The 22,568-nt window shown below is 49.0% G+C and overlaps 1 protein-coding gene across 1 annotated transcript in view; it reads right to left on the bottom strand.

Moving 5' to 3' along the window:
- Nucleotides 1-285: 285 nt before the first annotated feature.
- The window catches only part of LOC142903161 (Krueppel-like factor 7), a 33,185-nt gene continuing 10,902 nt past the window's right edge, over nucleotides 286-22,568 (bottom strand). The window contains exons 2-4 of the mRNA XM_076048654.1: nucleotides 13,151-13,778; nucleotides 7,068-7,191; nucleotides 286-3,807 (exon numbers count right to left, since the gene is read on the bottom strand). Of these exons, the coding sequence (XP_075904769.1) occupies nucleotides 3,756-3,807; nucleotides 7,068-7,191; nucleotides 13,151-13,778 (804 nt within the window). The 3' untranslated portion in view covers nucleotides 286-3,755. The remainder of the gene's footprint in view (nucleotides 3,808-7,067; nucleotides 7,192-13,150; nucleotides 13,779-22,568) is intronic.

The following is a 22,568-nucleotide window of genomic DNA, read 5'->3' as shown; positions in this document are numbered from 1 at the left end:
GGAACTTCCGTCTTTATTTTTTTATTTTTTCCCACAAAATGAGGGGGATTTGATATTTGAGCTGTCGATGGTGTGAACTAACATCCATCACATAAAACATAAAACCACTTTTTTTTTTTCTTTTATGAAGGAGGTTTGCACTTTTAAGGAGGCAAAACCGATGCAATGTTTTGAGCAAATGCCAGGGAATATAAATGTGCGATATATATGGGGACTGAATGGCCAGACAGGAAGTGGAACTGGTGGCCGCATGTGAGGAAAAGCCACAAATACTCCAGACTGCTTCTACCATTTATTACACATAATTACATTCTTAAATAAAAACAATTCACCCAACAGCTTCCTTGCATAGAGATGTTACAATACCAATTTAAAAAAGGAATTATGAAACAAACCAGTAACAAAAATAAATCTTTTCTCATTTTTTTTTTTACCTCCAATAATAAACATTGTCGTACATCATAATATACAAATAATAATTTACTCTGTACAGCAAGGGAAGGGGTGGGGCTACGGCGGGGGGTAGTGTGGGGAGGCAGGGTGAGGAGTCTAGGGGGAGTCAGCCACAGCGGCCACGGCAGGAGGGGGGTCATGTGGTAGGAACTGGTTATGTGGGGTGCGTTTGATTTGGGATTCAGACCAGCTGGGGGCGGAGACACAAACCCCACCCCCCCACTTCTAAACCCACCCACTTTCTTTGAGAAGCGGCGACCGACAGTGAAACAACAGTGAGAAAAAACAAACACACACAAGCTGAGTGTGTGTGTAAGTGTTGTGTGCGTTTTTTTGTGACTATATGGACATTGTGTTCAGTGTCGTGGTTACAAACAGACGGAAAGCGTCTGAAAAGTGGGTGATTTCTTTTTTTCTTTTTTGCGGCCCTCCCCCTCGAAACCCCCTCCCCCAAACAAATAAAAAAATAAAAATTTTAAAAAAATCAAAGTGCAAATACAGACGGACAAAGAAACACACAGGCACAGCAGAATTGACAATCATTCATTTTGACACAGAAGTGAAAAAAACGTAAACCTGCAGCGACAATGTGAAATCTGAACTGAAAAAAACCCAAAAACAAACAAAAACAAAACACATTCACATTTTTTTTCAAATCCTAGTTTTTGTTTTTTGTTTTCTGTGAGATCTTGGCAACGTAGAAACGTCCAGATTTTTAGTACTGCGACTGTCCTGCGATGTGAATGTTCTCACATCTCGGTGTCAGCCAGGAAAAAAATATAACAAAAAAAGAAAAAAAAAGAAGAAAAAAGACAAAACATTTGGTCTGAAAAATCTCCATTCGTTGTTCCAGCAAAAACACTTCTGATTTTCCACACACACATATTCACAAGCAGTCAGCTGGCCTCGACAGTGCCTCACTGAAACATGGACACACACACATAATGTAGAGCTGCCATTGATGATAGAGCCATGGCCCTACCCCACCTCCACCCCCCACCAGGCTAACACTGCTAGCATCACGCTTCATCTCCCATGCGAAACGTAGTGAATAATACTAAAAAAAAAAAAAAACAATCCCGCAAAATTGTTTCCGTGGTGCTGATTCACGGCGACGGACTGCAAAAGAAAAAAAAAAAAAAAAAAACGTAAATCAAAAGGAAGAATTTCCACTCTTTCTGTCTCGCCTCGGCGTTCCGATGGGAGTTATTTTGGGGCGGGAGGTGATTCAGCTCCAACTTCTAGCAGAGCAGCAGACAATCGTGGGTCTGCAGTGTGATTGAGCCGCCGCCGCCAGCACCACCGCATTTACACACAGAATTGAGACTCATGTTCACCTCAAAATAAAAAATAAAACGTAAAACATAAAAAAAGATTAAATACCTTTCACTATCGGAGAGATTCAACCACAATCATCTACTTTTTTGTCCCAGCTGCCTGTTTGATTCATGCGCCGCCGCCGCCGCAGCAAAGTCTGTCTCCATCCCGGACGCGTTTTCCCGCCTTTTTTTTTTTTTTTAGCCGATTGCAGATGTGACGCTAAAAAAAACTGCAACTACAGAAACACGGACAGAGTCCCCGTAGCTCTGCCGTCAAATGGCCAAGGTCAAATGCTAATGCTAGTTCTAATGTGTGTGTGTGTCTGTGTATGTGTGTGCATGTTGCTGACTGAGCGGATCCGTATCAGTTGCCCCCCGCTGGCAACATCGTCACCTCCCGCCGCTTCCGCCACTAGCAGCGCTAACAGCCGCGACTCCCCGCCACTTGTCCTGCATCCCATCATCCCTTGGTTCCAGTGTAAAAAAAAAACAAAACAAAAAAACATAGACATAGAAATGACTCCCAGCAGGATCTCCTACTCGAGCGTTTCTATTTTGTTGGTGTTGTTTTTTTTTTCCCAGACAGACTTATGACAGATACATTCACATTGAATTGATTGAATTTGTGTCTTTTCGCATCTTTGCCGGGGTGAGAAAAAAAGATTCTGCACGGCGACACACACACAAACGCGCGCACTCACACTGGGATTGGGAATTCTACAGGAATGTTGCCGGATGTGCATAGAGGGCCTGATTGGGAGAAGTTTTCTGTTTTTTTTTGTTTTTTTTAGCTAGGCAGTGGTGATAATTTTGGTCATCCACCGTCACAGACACTGCTTGAAATCTTTTCTTTATTTTTTTCAACCCTCTGCAATCAGGTCTCGTTTAGTGGACGGAACAGGGATGGGCCATCTTCATCATCTAGAAGACAACAGTAGCCTTTATCGTTCATTGCCATCTTGTTCTGTGTGCTATCGCATTCGGCTAGTTGCTGAAAAAAGAAATTGTGCATGTGGGGCGTCCACACTCGGGCAGCATGTAAAAAAAAGTCACATTGGCAAGTCCCGATTTGTCTCCCACTTCAATGGGGGAATCAATTGCATTTTTTAAAATTATTATTATTGTTAATTTCATTTCATTTATTTTGTATTTTTTGTTGTTTTTTTCTAGAAAAAGTTTGCAAAGAGTCCATTGTGCAAGGGTTCCTGATGACAGTTCCATCCCAGAGGGGGGAAATCTCATCCCAATTTCGGGGAGGGGAAAAAAAGAGAGACGTTGGCTTTTTCCACGAGACGAGATTAATTAGCCTCATCCGGGTGTCCACGACATTCGTGAAGCCCGCCGCTTCCTTTGCCACGACCCCAATCAGTCTCGGCGCCACATCCCGTCTCTGGGTCGTCGTCCACAAATCCAATCAGCAGCTCTGCCGCTCCAACATGTGCTTCCCGATGCCGTCCAAGAAGATGAAGGGAAAAAAGCTTTTTTTTTCTAAATGGATCTGGCAGGAAGATGAAAAATTTGACATATTATGATCCTTCCAGTGCGTGAGATAACAAAAGAAAAGGGGGCGGGCACTGTGAAGGCTAGCGGGAAGTAGCACGAGCGCTTCTACTCGGCTCAGTTGCACCCCCTGTTAGATCAAGAACGTCCTGCGGATGGAACTTTAGTGGCAATTACGCTAGGAAATGACTGTACAAGATGTTCCGAAAACCACAGATGGTTCGTGAGCTGCACGGATGAGGGACTAGCAGAGGTGGGCTAGCGGAGGGGGGCTAGCACACGTCGTCGTATCAGTTTTTTTTTCGCGTAAGATTAAAAGAACAAAATAAGAGCTGCCAAGAAATGCTCCGTAATGCGACGTCCAGGCCTCCCAGATGGCAAAGGTTTTTGAGATGTTGTCCAACCAGCGATTGGTGGGAGGCAGAAGGTGGGGGGGGGGCCCGCCAACTTCCGCTGACCTTTGGGCGACCTCTGCGCGACCCCTCAGATGTGCCGCTTCATGTGTAGCGCCAGGTGATCCGACCGGGAGAAACACCTGCGACAGAGAAGAAGAAGGAAAAATTAAAAAAAATCAATCCAGAGTGGTTGGTAAGAACCGTGGAGGTGGGGGAGGGAGGGAAAGAGAGGTGGAATGGGGGAGGAGGTGAAGGGGCGTTTGTTTTGTCGTTCGGGCTAAATGTTGCTGTTAGCTAGCGAGCGCCGAGCCGCTAATGCACATGCAATTAGCGTATGTGTAATTCATAATCAGCGCTTTTTTCCTCTCTCTCTCTCTCTTCCAGCCGCTCTACTAATGACTTCAGCTGTGCTATGAATGAGCAGATGGATCTGGGCGGAGGGAAAAAAAAATATATATATAAATATATATATATATATATATATGTGGAGAAAAAAGGAAAATGTGCTGCTAAATAACGGTAAAAATTAATGAATCGAAGCCTCTCAGCCGAGGCTGCCGCCGCGAAGCTGCAACCAGGAAAAAGCAACGAACATTGAACGATGTTTAAATGTTTTGATTATTTCCAACTGGATTTGCTGCTAAATTGGTGACATAGCGCCGCTCTCAGCTGCTGTTTTTGTTTATTCCCAAACGACTCTGCCGTTGCGGGGGGGCGAGCAAGCAGACTAATTCCTTCTTTCATTCAACAGCATTTTTTCTTTTTTTCTCTTCTCGCTGAACTCACAGTTCTGGGGGGGTTCTGACCTCCCGGGAGGGGCTGATCATCAGAAGACATCAGGTGTTTTTTCATTTGGTTTCTGTTAAAATTTGAATTTTTCTGTCGGTTAGTATTAGCTAAATGTATCTGAGCCAAAAAGTTGTGCGGGAACCAAAGTCGAGGAAGGGATCTTGCAGCCTGATTGGTCAAAAAACGTTAACTTTGTCCCGACAGGGACAGAACCAAGTAGACAAATGAACTCCACCTTGCGGAGTGCCCCTTGTGATGTCACTGAGGGCACTGATACGTCTACCCCAAGGTCAGCGACCACAGCTCCCTGCAGCCAGTCATTGGCTCCGCCCACCTCGTCCTTCAAAAACATCCAGAAGCTCCAGACAAAGCCTCACTTTTAGCGGGAGGCTACAAACAGAGGGCCAATCACGCTTCTGTTTGGACACCTGGGCAGATTTTTTTGGGGGGGGTTGGTTCATCACAAAAAGAGGCTGTCAGGGTGTGTGAGTGTGGGGAGGAGGGGTAGCAGAGCCGCACAGAGAGTCCTGTGGCTCCTGCAGGGACCTTCAGCGACTCCTAGGATTCCTCAGTCGTCTCAGACGTCTGGTGAACCGGTGTTTGGCCCATGGCGGCGGTGTGTGTGTGTGTGTGTGTGTGTGTGTGTGTGTGTGTGTGTGTGTGTGCGTGTGTGTGTGTGTGTGTGTGTGTGGGGGGGGGGGGGCGGGGGGGGGAGACTGTCTCGGCTTTGCACCTGCGCGTATGTGTGTATGTCAGCGTGCACAATGACACACACACACACACACACACAGTACGACGGCCACTGTGACACACACACACGCAAGAGACGGATGGCTGGATCAGGAGCAGGCGCAGCGGGTGTTTCTGTGTATCTGTGCGTGTGCGTGTGTGTGTGTGCGCGCTGGACGAGACAGATGGTAAAGTATGAGTCACGACTCGGGGGCACGACACCAGCTGGCACACCGTAGGTTCACCCCCACTCTTCTATCCCCCCACCCCCCGCGCATCTCCGCTGTTTCCCTGTCTTCCTTTATCTCAGCAGGGTGTGTGTGTGTGTGTGTGTGTGTGTGTGTGTGTGTGTGTGTGTGTGTGTGTGTGTGTGTTGAGGCTGGAGGCGTCATGGTGGTGGTGGTGGTGGTGATGATGGGTGGTGGGGGGGGCACCTTCCCCGCGACAGAGGTGCATGTGCCTGCAGGGTGTCGGTGGGAGGGGGCGGGGCTTACTGTATTTACTGTCTGTCCAGCTGAGACCTGATTAAGTTGACACATTCCCCCCTCCCCACCGCAACCCCCCTCCCTCGCCCTCCATCACACCCGATCAGTCACACACACACACACACACACACAAGCAGCAGAGGAGCCAATAATGAACTAATACATGATTTAAGAGTCCTTGTGAGGACGACAAAGACTCAACGTGATGCTTTGATGGACCTTCTAAAAGGTGAAAAAAAAAACAAGGTGGTGTCAGGGAGGGGGCGGAGCTAACACCTGGCCAGAGGCTTGATATCAGTGAGGCGCCGGTGCCCCTTCGTGACATCACGAGTGGCCGAGTGGTTCCCAGAACTCTGTTGGTGTCTGAACGGGAAGATAAAGATCTCGATAAAGTAGATTCTCTGTCTGACTCAAGAGATTCTTTTTAGAATCACGACCTCCTCTGATTTTGTCAGTACGGCCACGTGCCATTTAGCTCACTGGTTCATAATTAAAAACCAGGAGGCGGGGCGACTCATTGGAAATACCACAGCCGCTAATCAAAGAGACAAGATTCACCTCAGCTGCCCCCTTTAAAGGTCCCAGGCTGTAAACAGAGGGCTAAAATGTGACTTTGGATGGGAGCTGATAGGAATTATCAGCTTTTTTCCCAGGATTTTATCTCCTCCAGGACTGCGGGAACCCATCCGGAACCGTAGCGGCAGGAAGCCCTCCCACCAACGCCAGCGACACTCGTCGCAAGAGAAAAAAAGGAAAGGAAAACAAATAATTAAATAAATAAAGAATCTCCTCTTAGTTTTAATTAATATTCCGCAGCAGCCACGCGTGACAGCGCCAGCGGCTGATTGGACGCTTGTGCTGCACGTCCGTCCCGCTGTGAGCCCCCAAATAAAAAAATAAAAAAATCAAGGCTGGAGTAGCGGCGGCCTGATTAGCACTGTTATTAATATGCCGGGCAGGCCTGAGACGGGGCTGCCGAGATGGATGTGCACCCCCACCCTCCACCCCACCTCCCCCTACACACACATGCAGACACACTCCTTTTTGGGGAGGGCTCTATCCCGAAAAAAGACAGGTTGGGCCCATCAATAATCCTGCCAGCACTCCTGTTCAAACTGGGTCAGCACCAGTACCAGCAGCCTCCCTCTGGTCCCACCACTGCCTCTTCTTCTACTGTTTTTCAGTAAAAAAAAAACAAAAAAACAAACCGGGCGTGACCAAATATATACATATATATGTGTTGTTGTTGTTTTCAAAAGGTGAGGCAGGACTTTTGCTGAAAGGGAAATTTGCCCCTGTGCCAAACTATTTCAAAAAAGAAAGAAAGGAAAAAAACGAAAACAAGAGAAAGTGGGAGGCAAAAACCCGTGTCAGCAGGGGGCGGCGTTGGGCCCGACCTGTCACAGTGGTTGCACTTGAAGGGCTTGGCGCCAGTGTGTTTCCGGTAGTGCCTCGTCAGCTCGTCGCTCCGGGCGAATCGCCACTCGCAGCCCTCCCACGAGCACTTGTAGGGCTTCTCGCCTGAAGAAGAAGAAGAAGAAGAAGAAGAAGAAGAAGAAGAAGGAGGAGAAGAAGAAGAGGAAAAAACACTCGTAAGCATCAGGTTTCATCGCACCAATCACACACTGGCCTCCAAATATTCAACGAGATGCGTTTCTAGAATGTACGCTGCAGATTTTTATCACACACACACATATATATATATATGTATATATATATATATGTATATATATATATATATATATATATATATATATATATATATACATATAAAAGTAAATATATATATACATATACTTTTTTTTATCATATATATATATATGTACAGTATATATATATATATATATATATATATATATATATATATATATATATATATATATATATATACATATATATATACATATATATATACATATATATATATATATATATATATATATACATATAAAAGTAAATATATATATACATATACTTTTTCCTCTTTTTCCTTTTCTCCATCCCCTTCACTCGTTTTTTTTCTTTTTCTTTTTAGCAAGTGAGCGAGATGGAGACGCTCCCACCGGTCTCCTCTCCTCTCTTCCAATCCTGCTGAACACGCAGAAGAAGAAGAGGAAGTGGAGGAGGAGGGGTGGGGGTGGAGGAGTGGAAGAAGAAGGAGAAGGAGGAGGAGAAGGAGGGGGAGCGTGGAGGAGTGGAAGAAGAAGAAGATGGAGTGGGAGGGGGAGGGGCTGTGGGATTAAAGGCGCGGTGGATGAGAGGGAAGAAGAAGAAGAAGAAGTGGAGGTGAGAGGAGGAGAAGAGCTGCAGGAGTGGATTAGGGGTGCAAAACGCCGCCGCTGCTAATTAGAGGCGGAGTCGCCGCATTAATGGTGACGGGAGTCTGTCACCTGCAGCTGTCACGTCCCATTTCATTTTCTTGATCAAGATTAAAAATAGAAAGAAAACAAATGCAACCACCCCCACCCCGCCCCCCCTTCTCCCCCCGCCCAAAATGATAATAGGAAGAAGGAAACGATCGACGGCAGGGGAGGAGGAGGCGGAGCCGGTGTGAGTGGGCCTTCATAGTGTTACTGTACCTTGAACACTTCCTGGTACAATAACACCGTGCTGAGTCTACCCTGTGATTTATGTGTTTTTAGCTGTCTTTAAAAAATAAACAATTTAAATGCTGATTAACTTCAGAAAACATTTTTTTCTGCCAGGTGGAGGAACAGCGAAAATTAAATTCTCATTTAATCGCCTCACATTTCACACTGTTTTTTTTATTCTTGGAGGTTCTGATGAGCAGCTGAACCGACACTTTTCTGCTAAAAAAACAACACCGCTGTGATCCCACGAGCCGGACGCACCGCACTAAATGACTCTTCTACGACTGAAACAAAAATAAAAACTGAATCCTGTTAACAACATTTGACTTAGTGCTTTTTTTTTTTTTTTTTTTGTTCTTACAATTCAGGATCCTGGAATTATCCCTGTCCTGTTCTCATCAGTCTAAACACGTCCTCATATTTCAGGCTACGAATCACCAATCGTTTTTTTCCAGTGAGAAGAAGAAGAAGAAGAAGAGGAAGAAGAAGAAAAAAAACAAGAACACAAGAGCAGCAGCAGCAGCAGCAGCAGCAGCAGGTCCGGGGCCGTCCCGCTCCGGCCAATGAGATTCCCGGGAGGCACAGATGCCTAAATGTGTTGCCTAGCGACGGGAGCGATGGGAAAGGGGCGGGGGGGATGGAGAGAGGGAGGGATGGGGGGAGTGAGAGACGAGTGAGAGACGTGTGTGTGTGGCTGTGTGTGTGTGTGTGTGTGTGTGTGTGTGAAGGTTTTTTTTTTTTTTTTGCACTGAAACACGAGCAGGCAGTCGTCGGCGCAGCTGGCTGGATCTGGCAACCGGCACGCTGCCGCCGCCGCCGTGCCACCGGCCAATTACAGCGCACGCTGGCAGGGGTACGGAGGCAGTTGCCTAGCAACGGTAACCGTAGAGCTGCGTGCACGCGGGGTGGGGGAGGGGGAGGAAGGGTGAGGGTGGTAGTAGTAGTGGTAGTGGTGGTGGTGGTGGTAAGGGGGTAGGGGGGCGGAGCCTGCGGTGGTAACATCAGTACTCTGCCGCCGTTGTCTAGCAACATGCCCCTCCCCTCCACACACACACACACACACACACACACACACACACACACACACACACACACACACACACGGACCATCAGGAGTGTGGTTCGTCTTTTTTAAACGGCAGCCCTGTCCTGCTGCACGCAACCACTTAAAAACGGCAATCAGCGGCAAAACCTAATCCGGCGGATTAGCCCCCCCGAACTCAGCCGCGTAATCTGATTACGCTCTGTTACTTTTGGATTACTTGGCCCGTTAAACATATAATGTCGATTAAGTGGCTAAGTGGATTATTTGGTTGTTTGTTTGTTTTTCTTTCCCTCTTCTTCTTCTTCTTCTTCTTCTTCTTCTTCTTCTTCTTCTTCTTCTTCTTCTTCTTCTTTTCCCCCTCATTTAAAGAATTCAGGCACAACAACAACAGCAGCAGCAGTAATATCTGAAACTCGTCAATCATTTCTGGCCCTCCAGGGGGCAGAAAAAAAGAGAAAAACCGAGTAACTGCACTGATTTTATCTGTAATCTGATGACTTCCTGGTTCAGTGTAATCCCATTTTATGTAACGTCGGACTTCCGAACGCTCTCTCTCTCACACACACGCAGCCTCTCAGGTGCCGGTGTTGCAGCTAATTGCGTTTCCACCCCCATTAGCCAGCGCTGATGCAGGACATCCGGGGTCTCCTGGGTCATTAGAGAGGCTCTCTGAAAACACTTTTACGCCTTTTCCTCCTCGTGATGGGTGCCCCCAGAGTTGAACGCCAAAGGAGGAAGAGGGGTTGCGGGGGGGCAAAAGTGACAGAGAGGCAAAAGTGCACCGGCGAGGAGGATTTTTAGTGCCTTCAGATCCAATTTCAGACATGGCACATGCTCAAAAATAGCTCCCCTCTCCCCGTTGTCACTTTCAATAGTGGCTCAAATGCGAGACACGCCAACTCGTGGGAGGAGCCAAAATGCTGGAAGTCTGGTTCCTTGGTTTTGACGTCTGCATCTTCACTTTTGAACTATTCACGTTCTAAACGGCCCCTGTTAACGCGTGCTTTTGACTTGCAAGGCATCGTGGGAGGTGATTTTTGGAGTACGCTCAGATTGGCACCTGAGTTTCCTGGGCTTGTGGTCAGCAGCTATAACAGCTATTAACACTATGTTGGTGTTAAAATTCTGTGTTGGTGTTAAAATTCAGGAAAAAAAATGGATGGATCTGGCCGCGAAAAATCCAATTGGACTTTGTGTTTACAATGCGTCCACTAGCAGGCGATGGTGTGTGTATGAGGTTATAAGACATAGACACAGGATTGTTCAGATGTGATTAAAAAGTCGAATGGAATGGATCTCAACAAAAAAAACTATCTGCATTGTATTTGTGAGGTTTCACGCAAGACTCAACAGGTTCAAGCCGGCAAATTTCTCACATATCTGGGAGCTAGCTAGTACATGTTTCTCTTAGTGAACGACAGCAAAAAAAAAACAACAACAAAAAAACTGATGGACGGAAGAGACAAATAGATTGTAGTGTCAGCTTCAGAATGGTAGCTAATTCACACCATGACAGAAAATGGAAACATTCGTCTGCATATGCTAATGATATAAAGACTATATGCTAATTTCTGATGCGCGACTGCTTCTGCCGCTCTTCCATATGGAGGTGAGCTGAATTGTGAGACAGCGAGCGAAGCAGAGGAAGAAGAGTTGAAGAAAGGGGGGGAAAAAGGCAGCGACGGCAGAACAAACCCAACAGTCGTGTTGTACCCCCACAATCCACTTCCAAAAAAAAAAAATGCATAAAAAAATAAAAAAATCTAATTGTACCATTCCTTATCTGGCCATAAGCCTATTCAGGGAAAAGCTCTACAGGGCACCGTCATTTCAACTCGGCTCCGTCTAATTCCAGATTAAATCGTCGCCTCTTTCTCCGCTCGGTAATTTATGGAAATAACAACTAAGAAAAAGAGGATTTGAGTAATGACATCTTTAAACTTGTCGGGATAATGGCTGGGTGAGCGAGGGCGGCCCCCGGTGGCACTGCCGGCTCCTCTTGGGGAGGGGAGAGGAAGGGCCGGGCCCCTCTCCACTCCACCTCTGCTTGCTCTACAGCCTCTCCTGTCATCTTTTGTCCCCATCCCCCTTCTTTCTCCTCCCTCCCTCAGGCTCCAAGGAACAAGGCAGATGTTCTTTTTGGGGGAGATGCTCACATGTGAATCACCTGAGGTGACAGCGATGATCCCTCCAGGGTGGAAAGGCTTTCTCCCAACCCAGCCCTCAACCCCCACACCCGCCACAAACCCCTCCCCCAAAAAACCAAAGACCCTGATGCTGCCCTTTTTTGGTTAAGCTATGTATCAATAAGTCATGAATATTTAAACAATTTGTTTGACAGGAAAAAGACGCAGCGGAATGAGAGGCACGTTAGAGTCACCGCGGATCAATCGGCTGATTATTCAAATTGGGGGGGGACGTTGGTTTTTGAGTGGTTTCTCAAATAGGGAAACTTTCCATCCTGTTCCCAGCATTGAATCCAGCTGGGACTGATAGGAAAGCAATTGTTTAGCCATAACAAATGTCAAATCTTTGGGGAAAACGATACAAACGTATCTCCCATTGGACGGTATTGCAACGCCATTGGCCTTAATTGAGAATTTATGTAATAATGTGCGTCTGGGTAGAACAACCTTTCTTTCTCTGTATGAATGTTTAGACATCATCCTACCACAAAGCTGGACTTTCAGCACAAAGGGCAGCAGATTCACCCCTCTGGGGTTGGGGTTGAAATCAATGATTCTTTTCTCTTTGTTCCATCAGCCAATCTCTAAAACCTGCGGGGCTAAGAAAGTGGCCCCAGACTGGTCAGCGGCTGCGGCCATCCGTCAAAAACATTAGTGCTTTTTAGGGATTTATGTGCTGCTCCTTGGGAGGGAAATTTCATTCGAGTGGCGCTTAACTTGATTTTAGCGTGATGGACGCCGGTTGCCGTAGGGGGGGAAAACACGGGGTGATATATGTCCTCCGAGCCCCCTCCTAACACTGCCGCTGTCCACCATACGTTTAATTTGTCGCTCTGAGCAGGAAACGACGGCTGCCTGCTCAGATATTCATCTTATTTTTTACTCTCAAATGGCTTTTTTCAAGACAGTCCTGAACCCAACGACCTGCACGAGCGGTTGCAAAAACAACCCTTACGTCAGCTTATGGGCTGACCTGGATTTACAGAAGGTGCGCTTGGACATGCGTGGTTGTGAAATAAAAGGTGTTGGGTGGGCGGGGATGGAGTTGGTGGGGCGGGTGGCGAGCCTATCCAGGTCAATCCATCCATCACGGCGCAGTTACTCAGATGGAGGACAGCCGGGCGACAGCGGTCTGAGTGGTTTGGGATTGAGATGGAGGAGCGGCAGAGTTATAGCTCCTCAGCCCAGCACCCGCTCCTTCTTGCCGGGAACCTTGACAAGGTGGACTGTCCCGTTTTTTTTTTTTTTCCCCCTACCCAACCCCCTCCCATCCTCAACCCACCGTCTCAGAGAGGCTTTCAAGCTGTCAAGACTTTTACAGTGGAAAAGTACAGTTTTTTTACAGTTTGAAGGACGCGTCTATCAACCACAGCCTGAGTTCTACACGTCTCTCTTTCTGTGGAAAACCAGCTTTCAGGATACGGGCTAATTCAGTCGGTTATCCAGAACTGGAATGTTCCCCTCAAGGGTGGGCATGTCCGAATAAGTGGCAGAGAATTTAGGACGCAACTCGATGTGTAAAAAACGGTGCTTATCCAAAGTGTTCCAGCAGGTTTGGAGAGAGAATTTTAGGTGCCTCAATTGATTGGAAAATTAATCGCGACCCATGCTGAAAAAACCCAAACAGATTGTGCTCGCGACAGGACGAGGATTCTCACCCGTGTGCGTCCGCTGGTGGGCCTTCAGGTGGGAGCTCTTGGTGTACACCTTCCGGCAGCCGTTGAATTGGCAGCGGTGGATCCTCTTCTTGTTCTCCGGCAGCTCACCGACCCCCATCATCATGCAGGCCGCCGCCGCTGCCTCCTCTTCCTCCTCTTTCACCCGCACCAGCTTTGCGGCGCTCAGGCCCACCTTGCGGGCCACCAGCTTGAGGGTGAGCGTGCCATCGGCCGACGCCATCAGCGCGTGGCCGGGCTTGACCAGGTGGCGACCCAGTTCCGGCGAGGACGGTGGCGTCAGGGAGGTGACGGCGCTCAGCTGGGCTTGGTGGACGCCGCCCGCCAGCTCCAGGTTCTCCAGGCCACGGCCCCTGGCTTTAAGGTCTTTTTTCAGGGAGGCCGTTGGGGCGAAGTTCCTGCGCGCGGGGCAAAGGACGGCTGGCGGTGGACTGGGTGGTTGTTGGGCCAGGCCAGGTATGCCGGGGAGCAGGGTGTGCGTCAGCTCCTCCTCCTCGCCTTCGTCGTCCTTCAGGTAGGCTGGAGTTAGAAGTCCTTCCAGGTCCTGGTCAAAGAGCTCCGAGAGTCGCTTGGGCTCCGTTTGCAGGTAGCGTTCCAATTCAAGACAGGTCTGAGAGAGAGAGGGAGAAAGAGAAAAAATACTCAATTTAGAGCCACTTCAGTTAGTTTACCGACTGGAGAATCCGCTTTTAAAACGCTCGCCCCGGCTCTCAAAGCCCACTCGTCTGATTTTAGCGGCTGTTAGATCAGCAGGGACACACCTTTGAAACGCCTGCTGAGAGAGAGACAGAGAGAGCAAGAGAGCAAAAAAATCCACGGGGCACCATCCGCTCGCCTGAGCGCTGCACAACTCGCATGACGCGTCCTTGCTGATACCCAGCGAGCAAGACGGCCCGGATTAACCTGGCAGCACCGGCAAAAAGGGCGGCTGATTGCACACTGATTGATTATCGTCGTACCGGCAGCAGGAGTCCTGAACTGCCAGCGGAACTCTGTCCGATCAAACAACGTCCTACGGAGGGGGCGTGTATGTGGGGGGGACGGGGCGGGGAGGCAGGGTTTGACAAGTCGGGCCTAGATAGGAAGATTTATTCAGCTGTAGTTACGGTCCGCTTCCTACCCCATTACTGCTAACACCTCAGCTCTCCTCCCAGCGGAGGGCAAGTAAGAGACTACGTCCCCCCTGCTATCAGATACCCTGAGACGTCTGTCGCTCCTTCTCCAAAGGATGAGGCTATTATGTTGGAAAGGAGCGGCTGCCAGTTTGATCCTGGCGATGGCTGCTGCTGCTGCCGTCGTGTAGCCGCTAACGCGATCCGACAGCCGGAATGGCGGCTAGCGGCTCCGGCGGGCTTCATTTGTGTGTAAATAGGCAGCGACAGACGAGAGTAGCTGGTTCCATTATCAGGAATAAGCTTTGCGCAGACTGAGCACATCAGAGACTTTCCCTTGTTTGCGCCTTCTAAAAATAAAAGCGGGTGTGTTTTTTTTGGGGGGGGTGGGGTTTGTTGCTAAGGGTAGCGTACATCGCCGCTGTCTTCAAGGAACAAGGAGTTGTTGTTTTTGTTTTTGCCGACTGTTTGAATGATTCTGACATCAGATTAAAGGTCCAACGTGCACAAATTTGGCCTGATTTATGATTTATTTATTTTTTATTTGTAAATGCTTGCCCATAAATACATTAAGAAAAGTGTATACACAGATCACAAAAAAAGTAATTTTGTTTTCCTACACACAGAACGGTTCTAATCTATATCTAACAATATACATAGATCAATGGATTTACTCCTAGTTATCTGCCATCTTGCGTCACCATATTTCTAAGGAAGCCCGGTGTGGACAACCCAGCTGCCTGACAGTGTGTTTCTTACTTATGGTGAACGGTGGCGTCCTCAAATAAACCAACTAAGAAGAAGGTGGACGAGGTATCCAGGTTTGTGTGCGCAGGCCACCATAGTTCACTGGCAAGCTCAGTAGAGGGAGGGTAGGCGAATGAGCGCTGCAATCTAAAACCTGACCACGAGATGGCAGAATTCCACACGCGGTACCTTTAAATCAATCTGTTTTTATGGGCAGTGTATAAAGCTTCTACCAATATAAAAATCATAATAAGGCCAATGGTGAAGGACGAATAAGGGTGAAGGCCCTGGAAATCAGGATTGGACGGTAAATAAATTCTCGTCCTTGATATTCCTCACCAAATAAGAGTCTTGTTTGAATTATCCCATTCTTAATTTTCACCCTCTATTTTGTTCCTTCCTTTCCTTTCCCTGAAGCAAGGGCTAATTATCGGCTAAAACCTGCCAGTTAGCGGGCAGGGATTTTTTTTTGCTGAAGCGCTTAGGACCGCACAGCAAGGTGAGCACCAGTTTGTGTGTGTGTGTGTGTGTGGTGGAGATAGTTCAAGGGAGTGGAAAAGAGGATAGACGCGGATGAAGGGAGAAGAGAGGAGAGGGAGATGGGAGGGGGAGGTGGAGGAGGCAGGAGAAAGGTGTCGACTCGGTCTTTCTCCGCAGGAGGTGCGAATCCCTTTTGGAAGCGTGACATTTGGCGTAACGGGATCCTGTCAGCGGGGGCAAGACACAAGCCACCTGCGTGAGCACACGCACGCACACACACACACGCACACACGCACACAAGTGTACGTGCACGACTCTTGCACAACACCCGGGTGCGGTGTTGTGCACGCCGGCGTGGGAGCGCCGGCCTGTTTTTGACGGTAAGGGTAAGACGGATGAAAGGAGGCCCAAGGGTGAGTCGGGTGAGGCGGCCTGTCACACCCGCTCTTTCTTCCTCCCCCGTCACTCCGTCAAGGCGTTCCTCCCCCTCCTTTTCTTCAACCCCCCCAGGTGGTGACATTAACATTGTAAGGGAGAAGGTCACGCAGTTATCTGTGCGTGTGCGTGCGTGTGTGTGTGCTGTATGCAGCTGTGCGTAATTACGCCGCGTCTCTCATCATTCATTTTTTTTGCAAGTGCACGTGCGAGCCAGCGGCATGCAGGCATAATAAGCCCCTGTGTAATCAAGCACCTTCGTTCCAAGGCGCCAAAACGAGGGTCGTGCGCAGCCAAGTCCCACCTCGGTTCTGTCCAGCCAACATCAGACTGGCTGTCCAATTCCTGAAAGGCTTTTCGGGGTGGGTGGCTGACTGGAGGGTGCTGGGGGGGACGATTGCTTCGCGCCAGCCAGGATAAGCCGAGAAAATCCAACGGCTCTTCCAGCAGCAACAACAAGCACAACCTCCAAATTCTGAGGCGGCGGTGGTGACCCACACCCGACACAGATCCAAGCGAGCCGAGGATCCAAGTCCGCCTTCAGTTGGACTGGAGGAATCCGGCTCGTGTCCACTTTAGTTGAATTTCCAGAGATTTCCAATTTTTTATGCACATTTTCTCGCTTTGGTACTTAGGATAACAGAAAAGCAAGTCGTGAAAGTGCCAACATTTTTTGCAACATAATTATGGAAAAGGCATTATTGCACCGACAATGCGGTCACTAGGGTCACTAAGGTCAAGATCAGCGCACAGACCTCCACCTTCTGCCATGGGTTCAACCAATTTTACCGCCGGCTAATGACTTGACAACTTTTCTTTGACCACGAGGTCTCACTTCAAAATCCTTCTGTCTACCTTTGACCCCGGCTGCGGATCCTCTCACGCCGTCACGCCGGAGGCAGCGCCAAAGACGTGTGCCCGCCTGCCGTCACCATCAAAGCACCCTCTGCCTCCCGACTGTTAGCGCCCCGCTATGTTGGCTAATAAAAAGGCCCGGGTTATAAATATGAAGAGAGCATCGTGCATAATGCCCTGGAGCGAGGCCCCAAAACATCGCTAAACAGATAAACGTAATGGGGCGGACACGCCTCATTAATTTTAGGATAACGCATTTAATTTTTTTTTTTCCTTCTTCTTTTGGTCGATGTGGTGATGATAGAGACGAGGTACTATGAATAATATTCAACGCAGACCGAACAACCAACTGACGCTGGAAGGGTTGAAAAGGGCAAAGACCGCGAGGAGCGAGGGGAGCCGCTGTTGTTGAATGGAGAGGGGAGGGTGGGTGGGGGCACCAGGCTGTCACATCTTTTTAGAAATGACCCATGATTCCCTGCAGCGGCAGCCCCTCTTTGAAAGGCTGCATCATTCTGGTTTGGATTCTGCTTTTTTTGTGCTTCAAGCGTACTCAGAATTAGTGTCCATAAAGCACTAAAACCCACTAATTAAACATTTTTATTGCGCAAAACAAACCCAAAAAAACTTTTTTTTTACTTGTCTCTATTAGCTTAGTATAAAGCATAGCATATTTGCTGTGCTTAGCTTTATTGCTACGCAACATTTGTCTTCAGGATCGATAAAGTTCTACATAATGTTGTCATAAAGTGACTGAATTAGGTGTAATTTCACTGCTAAATGTCATGGCTTTGCACTTTTTGCATGTCAACCAAAACAAACAGGCTCCTCGATCACACCCTATACCGGTTCATAACATTTGTTTTCTCCTGAAGTCAAAAACATGAACCAATCCAGCAGTTGCTAATATTTTTGTGGGATCTACTTAAAATTTACAGGGCAAAACTGTTTTATGCTTTTTACGCGAATTGAACCTCAGCATGCGGCAGCGGTTGCGAGAGTCGGAGCACAACAATTGTGAGCGTATTTCTCTCCGGCGCAGCGCAGCGTCTAATTAGAAAAACATGACTCTGCAGCACTGACGTGACATTCTGATTATTTGTTTGGCCCGTTTTCTGTTTTGTTTTATTTTGAGGTCGGGGGTGGGGGGGTTGTTTTGTACGAAGTGTTTGATTACCCCCCTTTTTATTTTGTAGGGAGAGAATGTCACGCTTGAATTAGCAGCCCTGAAACTGCTCCTTGTCCTTGCGTCACCTTCTTCTAACCCGTCTGTTGGTTTCACGTTGTTTGCTTTTCTTGAAAAAAATTATAAAAAGCATGCAACCGCTACAGCAACTGGCAGTGGGTCAGATAAAAAAAAAAAATCCTCCTGAGAAATCAGTTGCCTCAAGCCGGACGAAGGACTCACACTGAAATGATCCCCAGGATAAAATCATTGCGTCTTTTTTTTCTCTCCTCACGATTTGATATTTTTTTACGAGCCGCTCTTACACTTTAGTGACTTTGTCAACAGCCGTCTCTGTTACTGCGACACACACTGCGACTTTTATGGAGGCAAAACTTCAGCTGGACGCTTCATCTAAGCCAATGGTGTGCCTGCAGTGTGCGTGTTTGTCTGTCTGTGTGTGTGTGTGTGTGCGCGTGTGTGTATGTGCGAGTGTGTCTCCCTCATTGATCCGACACCGCCAGAGCCATCAACTGTGCACTGACAGCTAAATAACCAGCAGCCCGGCCGGTGGCCATCTCTCACATACAGCCTTGGTGTGTGTGTGTGTGTGTGAGTGAGTGAGTGTCTGTGTGTGTGTGTGTGTTTTTGCGTTGGCGGTGCCTTAATCGATACAGAACCAACGGTTGCAGGCGGGAGCTCATCAGTGGCGCCCGTCGCCGCTGACAGAGGCCGTAATCTATCGGCCGGCTGTGCAATACTTACACAGCAGAAGCACCCACAAACAAAACACACACACATACACAGGATTCAGACACCTCAGAGGACAAAGTGGCGTCATCGGCGTATCCCAGCCGGGAGCGAGAGGCCTCCGGGGCGGGCCAGGAGGCCTCTGGGGGCTCCTGACAGAACAGAAGCTGCAGAGACCCAAAGGAGGAGAGAAAAAAGTGGGAAAGAAGGCGGAGGGAAGGGTAACAGATGAGACGGGGAAGGACAGGACGGGGAACGGGGAGTAACCTCGCAATGCAATCTCACAGAACTCCGGTATGGATCATTTTCAACTGGTTAAAAGAAGACCTGGACCAGTTGAGTCCTTTGAGGTAGAGAGAGGCGGGGGCTGATGCTCAATGATTTGGCACGTAAACAATGTGATTGCAGACACAGTTTATATGAACACAGAGATGCTCTGTAATTGGCTGTGCTGGTGGCAGAGCCCCTCCCAGAGAAGCTTCAGCTCCAAGCTGCCTGAGCTTGGAGCTGAAGCTTCTCTGGCCACACTGGCCGTGAGAAATCGGAGGGGTGACTTCAAAAAGAGAGACGGAAGATTCGCCCAATCAGAGTGTCCGTGGCAGCTGACACTGGGGGTGTGTCTGCAGCTCAACTCACTCCACTGGAAGTGAAGAAATCTGAATAGAAAGCCACATACGACAGGGTGTTCACCAAATTCCCAAACAATTTCATTGTCCTTTTCCAAAATGGACTTGTAAAAGTCATATCTGTACGTCCACACTGGTATGAAGGTTTGTCACAAGACCAGCACTTTTTTTCTGGTGTTTTTTTTCCAGGCAAAGAGGAAGCAATGCATCTTTGCTGAGGGAGAGAAAGCTGTCTCTTTCCAAGGCAGCCGAGCCGCAGCGAGAAACTCACCTCGCTGCAGAGATAACGCGCCTCGGAAACAGCTTAATTACACAGGGCTCCTTATCAGACGACATTAGCCTTGCGGTAATAATCGGGGGCCGCTGTCAGACCCTCTGTCAGAGCCTGGCAACATCGCCACCTCCAAGCACTTCTTATTTGTCTCCCCCCCTCCCGCCCGACACGCGCAGGCAGAATTCGCACTGATAACACACGCTGGCTGGGTTGTTAAATGGCGATGATCTGCCGACTGAGTTTTTTTCGTTTTTTTTTGGAGGGAAATGCAAAATTCGTCTTGTAAAGCCTGACACGTCCTTTTAGTTGAGTTTTTGTTTTGGAAGGATGCGCTGATGGATATCCGCGGAGTCCCTGCAGCCATTTTTGTTTGGTATTAACGCTTTGATTTACATTGCGGGGCACTTAAGCTGTCATTTTAATTCAATGCGCAGTCATTAGGAGATTGCTCTCGGCCGAGGCGAGAAATCCCCGCCACCCCCACCCCGTGCTATAAGCCGCCGCCACTGCTGCCACTGTCTGCCAGTTTAAAGGTGGGCGTGAACTGTTTGCGTCTGTTGCGTTTGTACGCGATTGGGGAAAAATGGGGGGATATTCAAAAGCACCTTTCTATCTTGGCCGGAAAGCAGGCGATGATGGAGCACTCGCCTGCATAGGTGACCTTTGCCTAATGGAGCGGAGAGACATTTCCCGACAGCAGAGAGCGCACAAGCGCATCTAGACGTTAGAGACTTCGGCCCGAGTCGATAACTGTGACAACACGGACACCAACAATATGAGACAGGAACCGGTTTGTCATGCATTTGTTGTACCATACTGGTCTAACAAAATTTGGATAGTCTTAAAAAGTATCAACAACTTGTTCCCAATTTTTCACATGTGGTTCCCCACAGTATATCACATCGGATCATATCATATCATAACCAATTATATCATATAATGTCGTGCTGTATTGTATCATATCATACCATAACGTATCACAACAATTTATTGTGTAACCAAACCATTAAACTCCAACAATCTGTCCCATTCCAGGTAGAGTTTCCTCTTGATGTTGGTGGCTAAACTCTCTTGTTGGATGGTTGGATCGTACGGTCTTGTCAATGTGGATCAAGGCCATTCCTAAAGGCTTGTTGGGCCACCCAGCAAGGAGCACGAGGTGCTGCCGAGATTTATTTGTCACCCTTTGGTGACCTTACGGGAGCAGAACAACAAATCACACCGACACCTTGACAAAAATTGGCAAATTTCAAGAGAACGCCTTGACTCTTGGGCGGCGGGAGAGGTTTCCGACAACGAGTAAATGCCACATTTTGAGGACCGCCCCAGCGTCACGTGACCCTCATTGGTGTCCAGGTGTGATGAGTAAACACCAAACTGCCAGTTCAGTAGCGGCAGAACCACCTCCCACCCTGGAGCGGCATCACGATGATCCCCGCCCCAGACGTAGGCAGCCGCCGTCAAGTTGTCATCTGACGACGTGCTGCATGTTGGGCTGAGTGTACTGTATCTCTCACACACTCACACACAGACATGCACAAACACACAGGAAGAGAAAAAGCCGCCGTCACATTTGGATAATCCATCTTTTCATGGGCGGCAAACCTCCCCGTGTATCCGCCCGGCGAGGCCTGACGTGTAAACAGCTGGAACCTCGGCTGAGGTCTGGCCGACCTTGAGAGCGACACGGCGCGCTATTAAGAGGTCTCGTGGGGGCCGCCAGGGTGGGGGGTGGGGGCTGGTAGGCGCACGCTGCCACTTGTTGTGAGAGCTGCGTATAAAGACCTCTGCCGCCGCCTCGTCTAAACAGCCTGTGACAAAGTGTGGAGAAATGCCTTTTGTTCTGCTGCTAAGTCGCGGACGGGCGAGGTGAGGGTGAAATGGGATCGTGGCACAGAGAGGTTGGGGGTGGGGGGGGTGCGGTGGCTGCCACGGTGGAGACGAGGGGATGATGGGTAGCGGCGGAAAAAAAGGGGGTGGGGAGGCGAGGGGGGGATAATCCCGAGGACTGGAGCCATGTTGCACTCGCCGGGGAGGAGAACTCTGTCTCTCTTTAACTGGATTTGGGGCGAGCGGCTGTTTATCGGCGAGTTGCTGGCGCTCAGCTGTCAGAAAGCGCCCTAATCTAATCAGGAGACGCTTCAGCCGCTGGCTGGCAGGCGGTGGCTGGCAGTAGCAGGCGGCGGCCAGCTTCGGGGTTTGAGGCGGTTTTCGTCGGCCGGTTCTTGCTGCAGGATTTTTTTTGGGGTGGGTCTTGAGGGGGGTTCCAGCTTGTGGTCGGCAGGAGCCCATTGTGTGCGTGCGGCCCTGGCTGGTTACCTAATCTTCATTACCACACACAATGACGGGTGGGAAGAGGTTGGGGGGGCAGAAAAGGCACAGCGAGACAAAAGAGCGGCGGCGGAAAGAGGAAGTGAGGCGGGTGAGGGGGGGTTAGGTGGTTGGAGGAGGGCGGTAGATAAAAGGGGGGGCAGCGGAGCAGAAACACTCTCGGTTCAGGACCCCGGTCACGTCTGCAGCAGCGTGAGGTGCAACCGCGGCGGCGGTGGTGCCAGCGATGACTCGCGGTGCATTCAAGTGTCCTCGGAAAAATTCAAGTCGACACCCTCCGAGTTGATGTGGTGACTCCCAACGATACCACCGTGGTTCTGGATACCCAACCCGGCCAATCAGGTCTGCACTTCCTGGTTCCAGGCATGAAAACATGAAAAAGTAAGTTGCAAAAGTGGGTCAGAGGTGCCGCCCACCTGCCCACCGCCGACTGGCTGAGGTGAACGCATCCTGAGGTTCGTTCCCAGGTGCCCGTCCCGCGCCAGTCCTGCCACGCAGGGGAAACAGGCAGCAGCGTCTTTAATTTCCCTCGGCGGTGCTTTCAAAACAAACCCCGGCCACAAAGATTAGCCCAAGCCGCTTAAAATATTGAAAGACGTCTCTTAGCCGCCCGTCCGCCCGCCCC

The sequence above is a fragment of the Nelusetta ayraudi genome, unplaced genomic scaffold (genome assembly GCF_046127955.1).
Source record: "Nelusetta ayraudi isolate G7.1 ecotype Tasmania unplaced genomic scaffold, CSIRO-AGI_Nayr_v1 ptg000106l, whole genome shotgun sequence".
Taxonomy (NCBI): domain Eukaryota; kingdom Metazoa; phylum Chordata; class Actinopteri; order Tetraodontiformes; family Monacanthidae; genus Nelusetta; species Nelusetta ayraudi.
The sequence above is the reverse complement of the archived record's forward strand: the minus strand, read 5'-3'. Positions and strand labels throughout refer to the sequence as shown.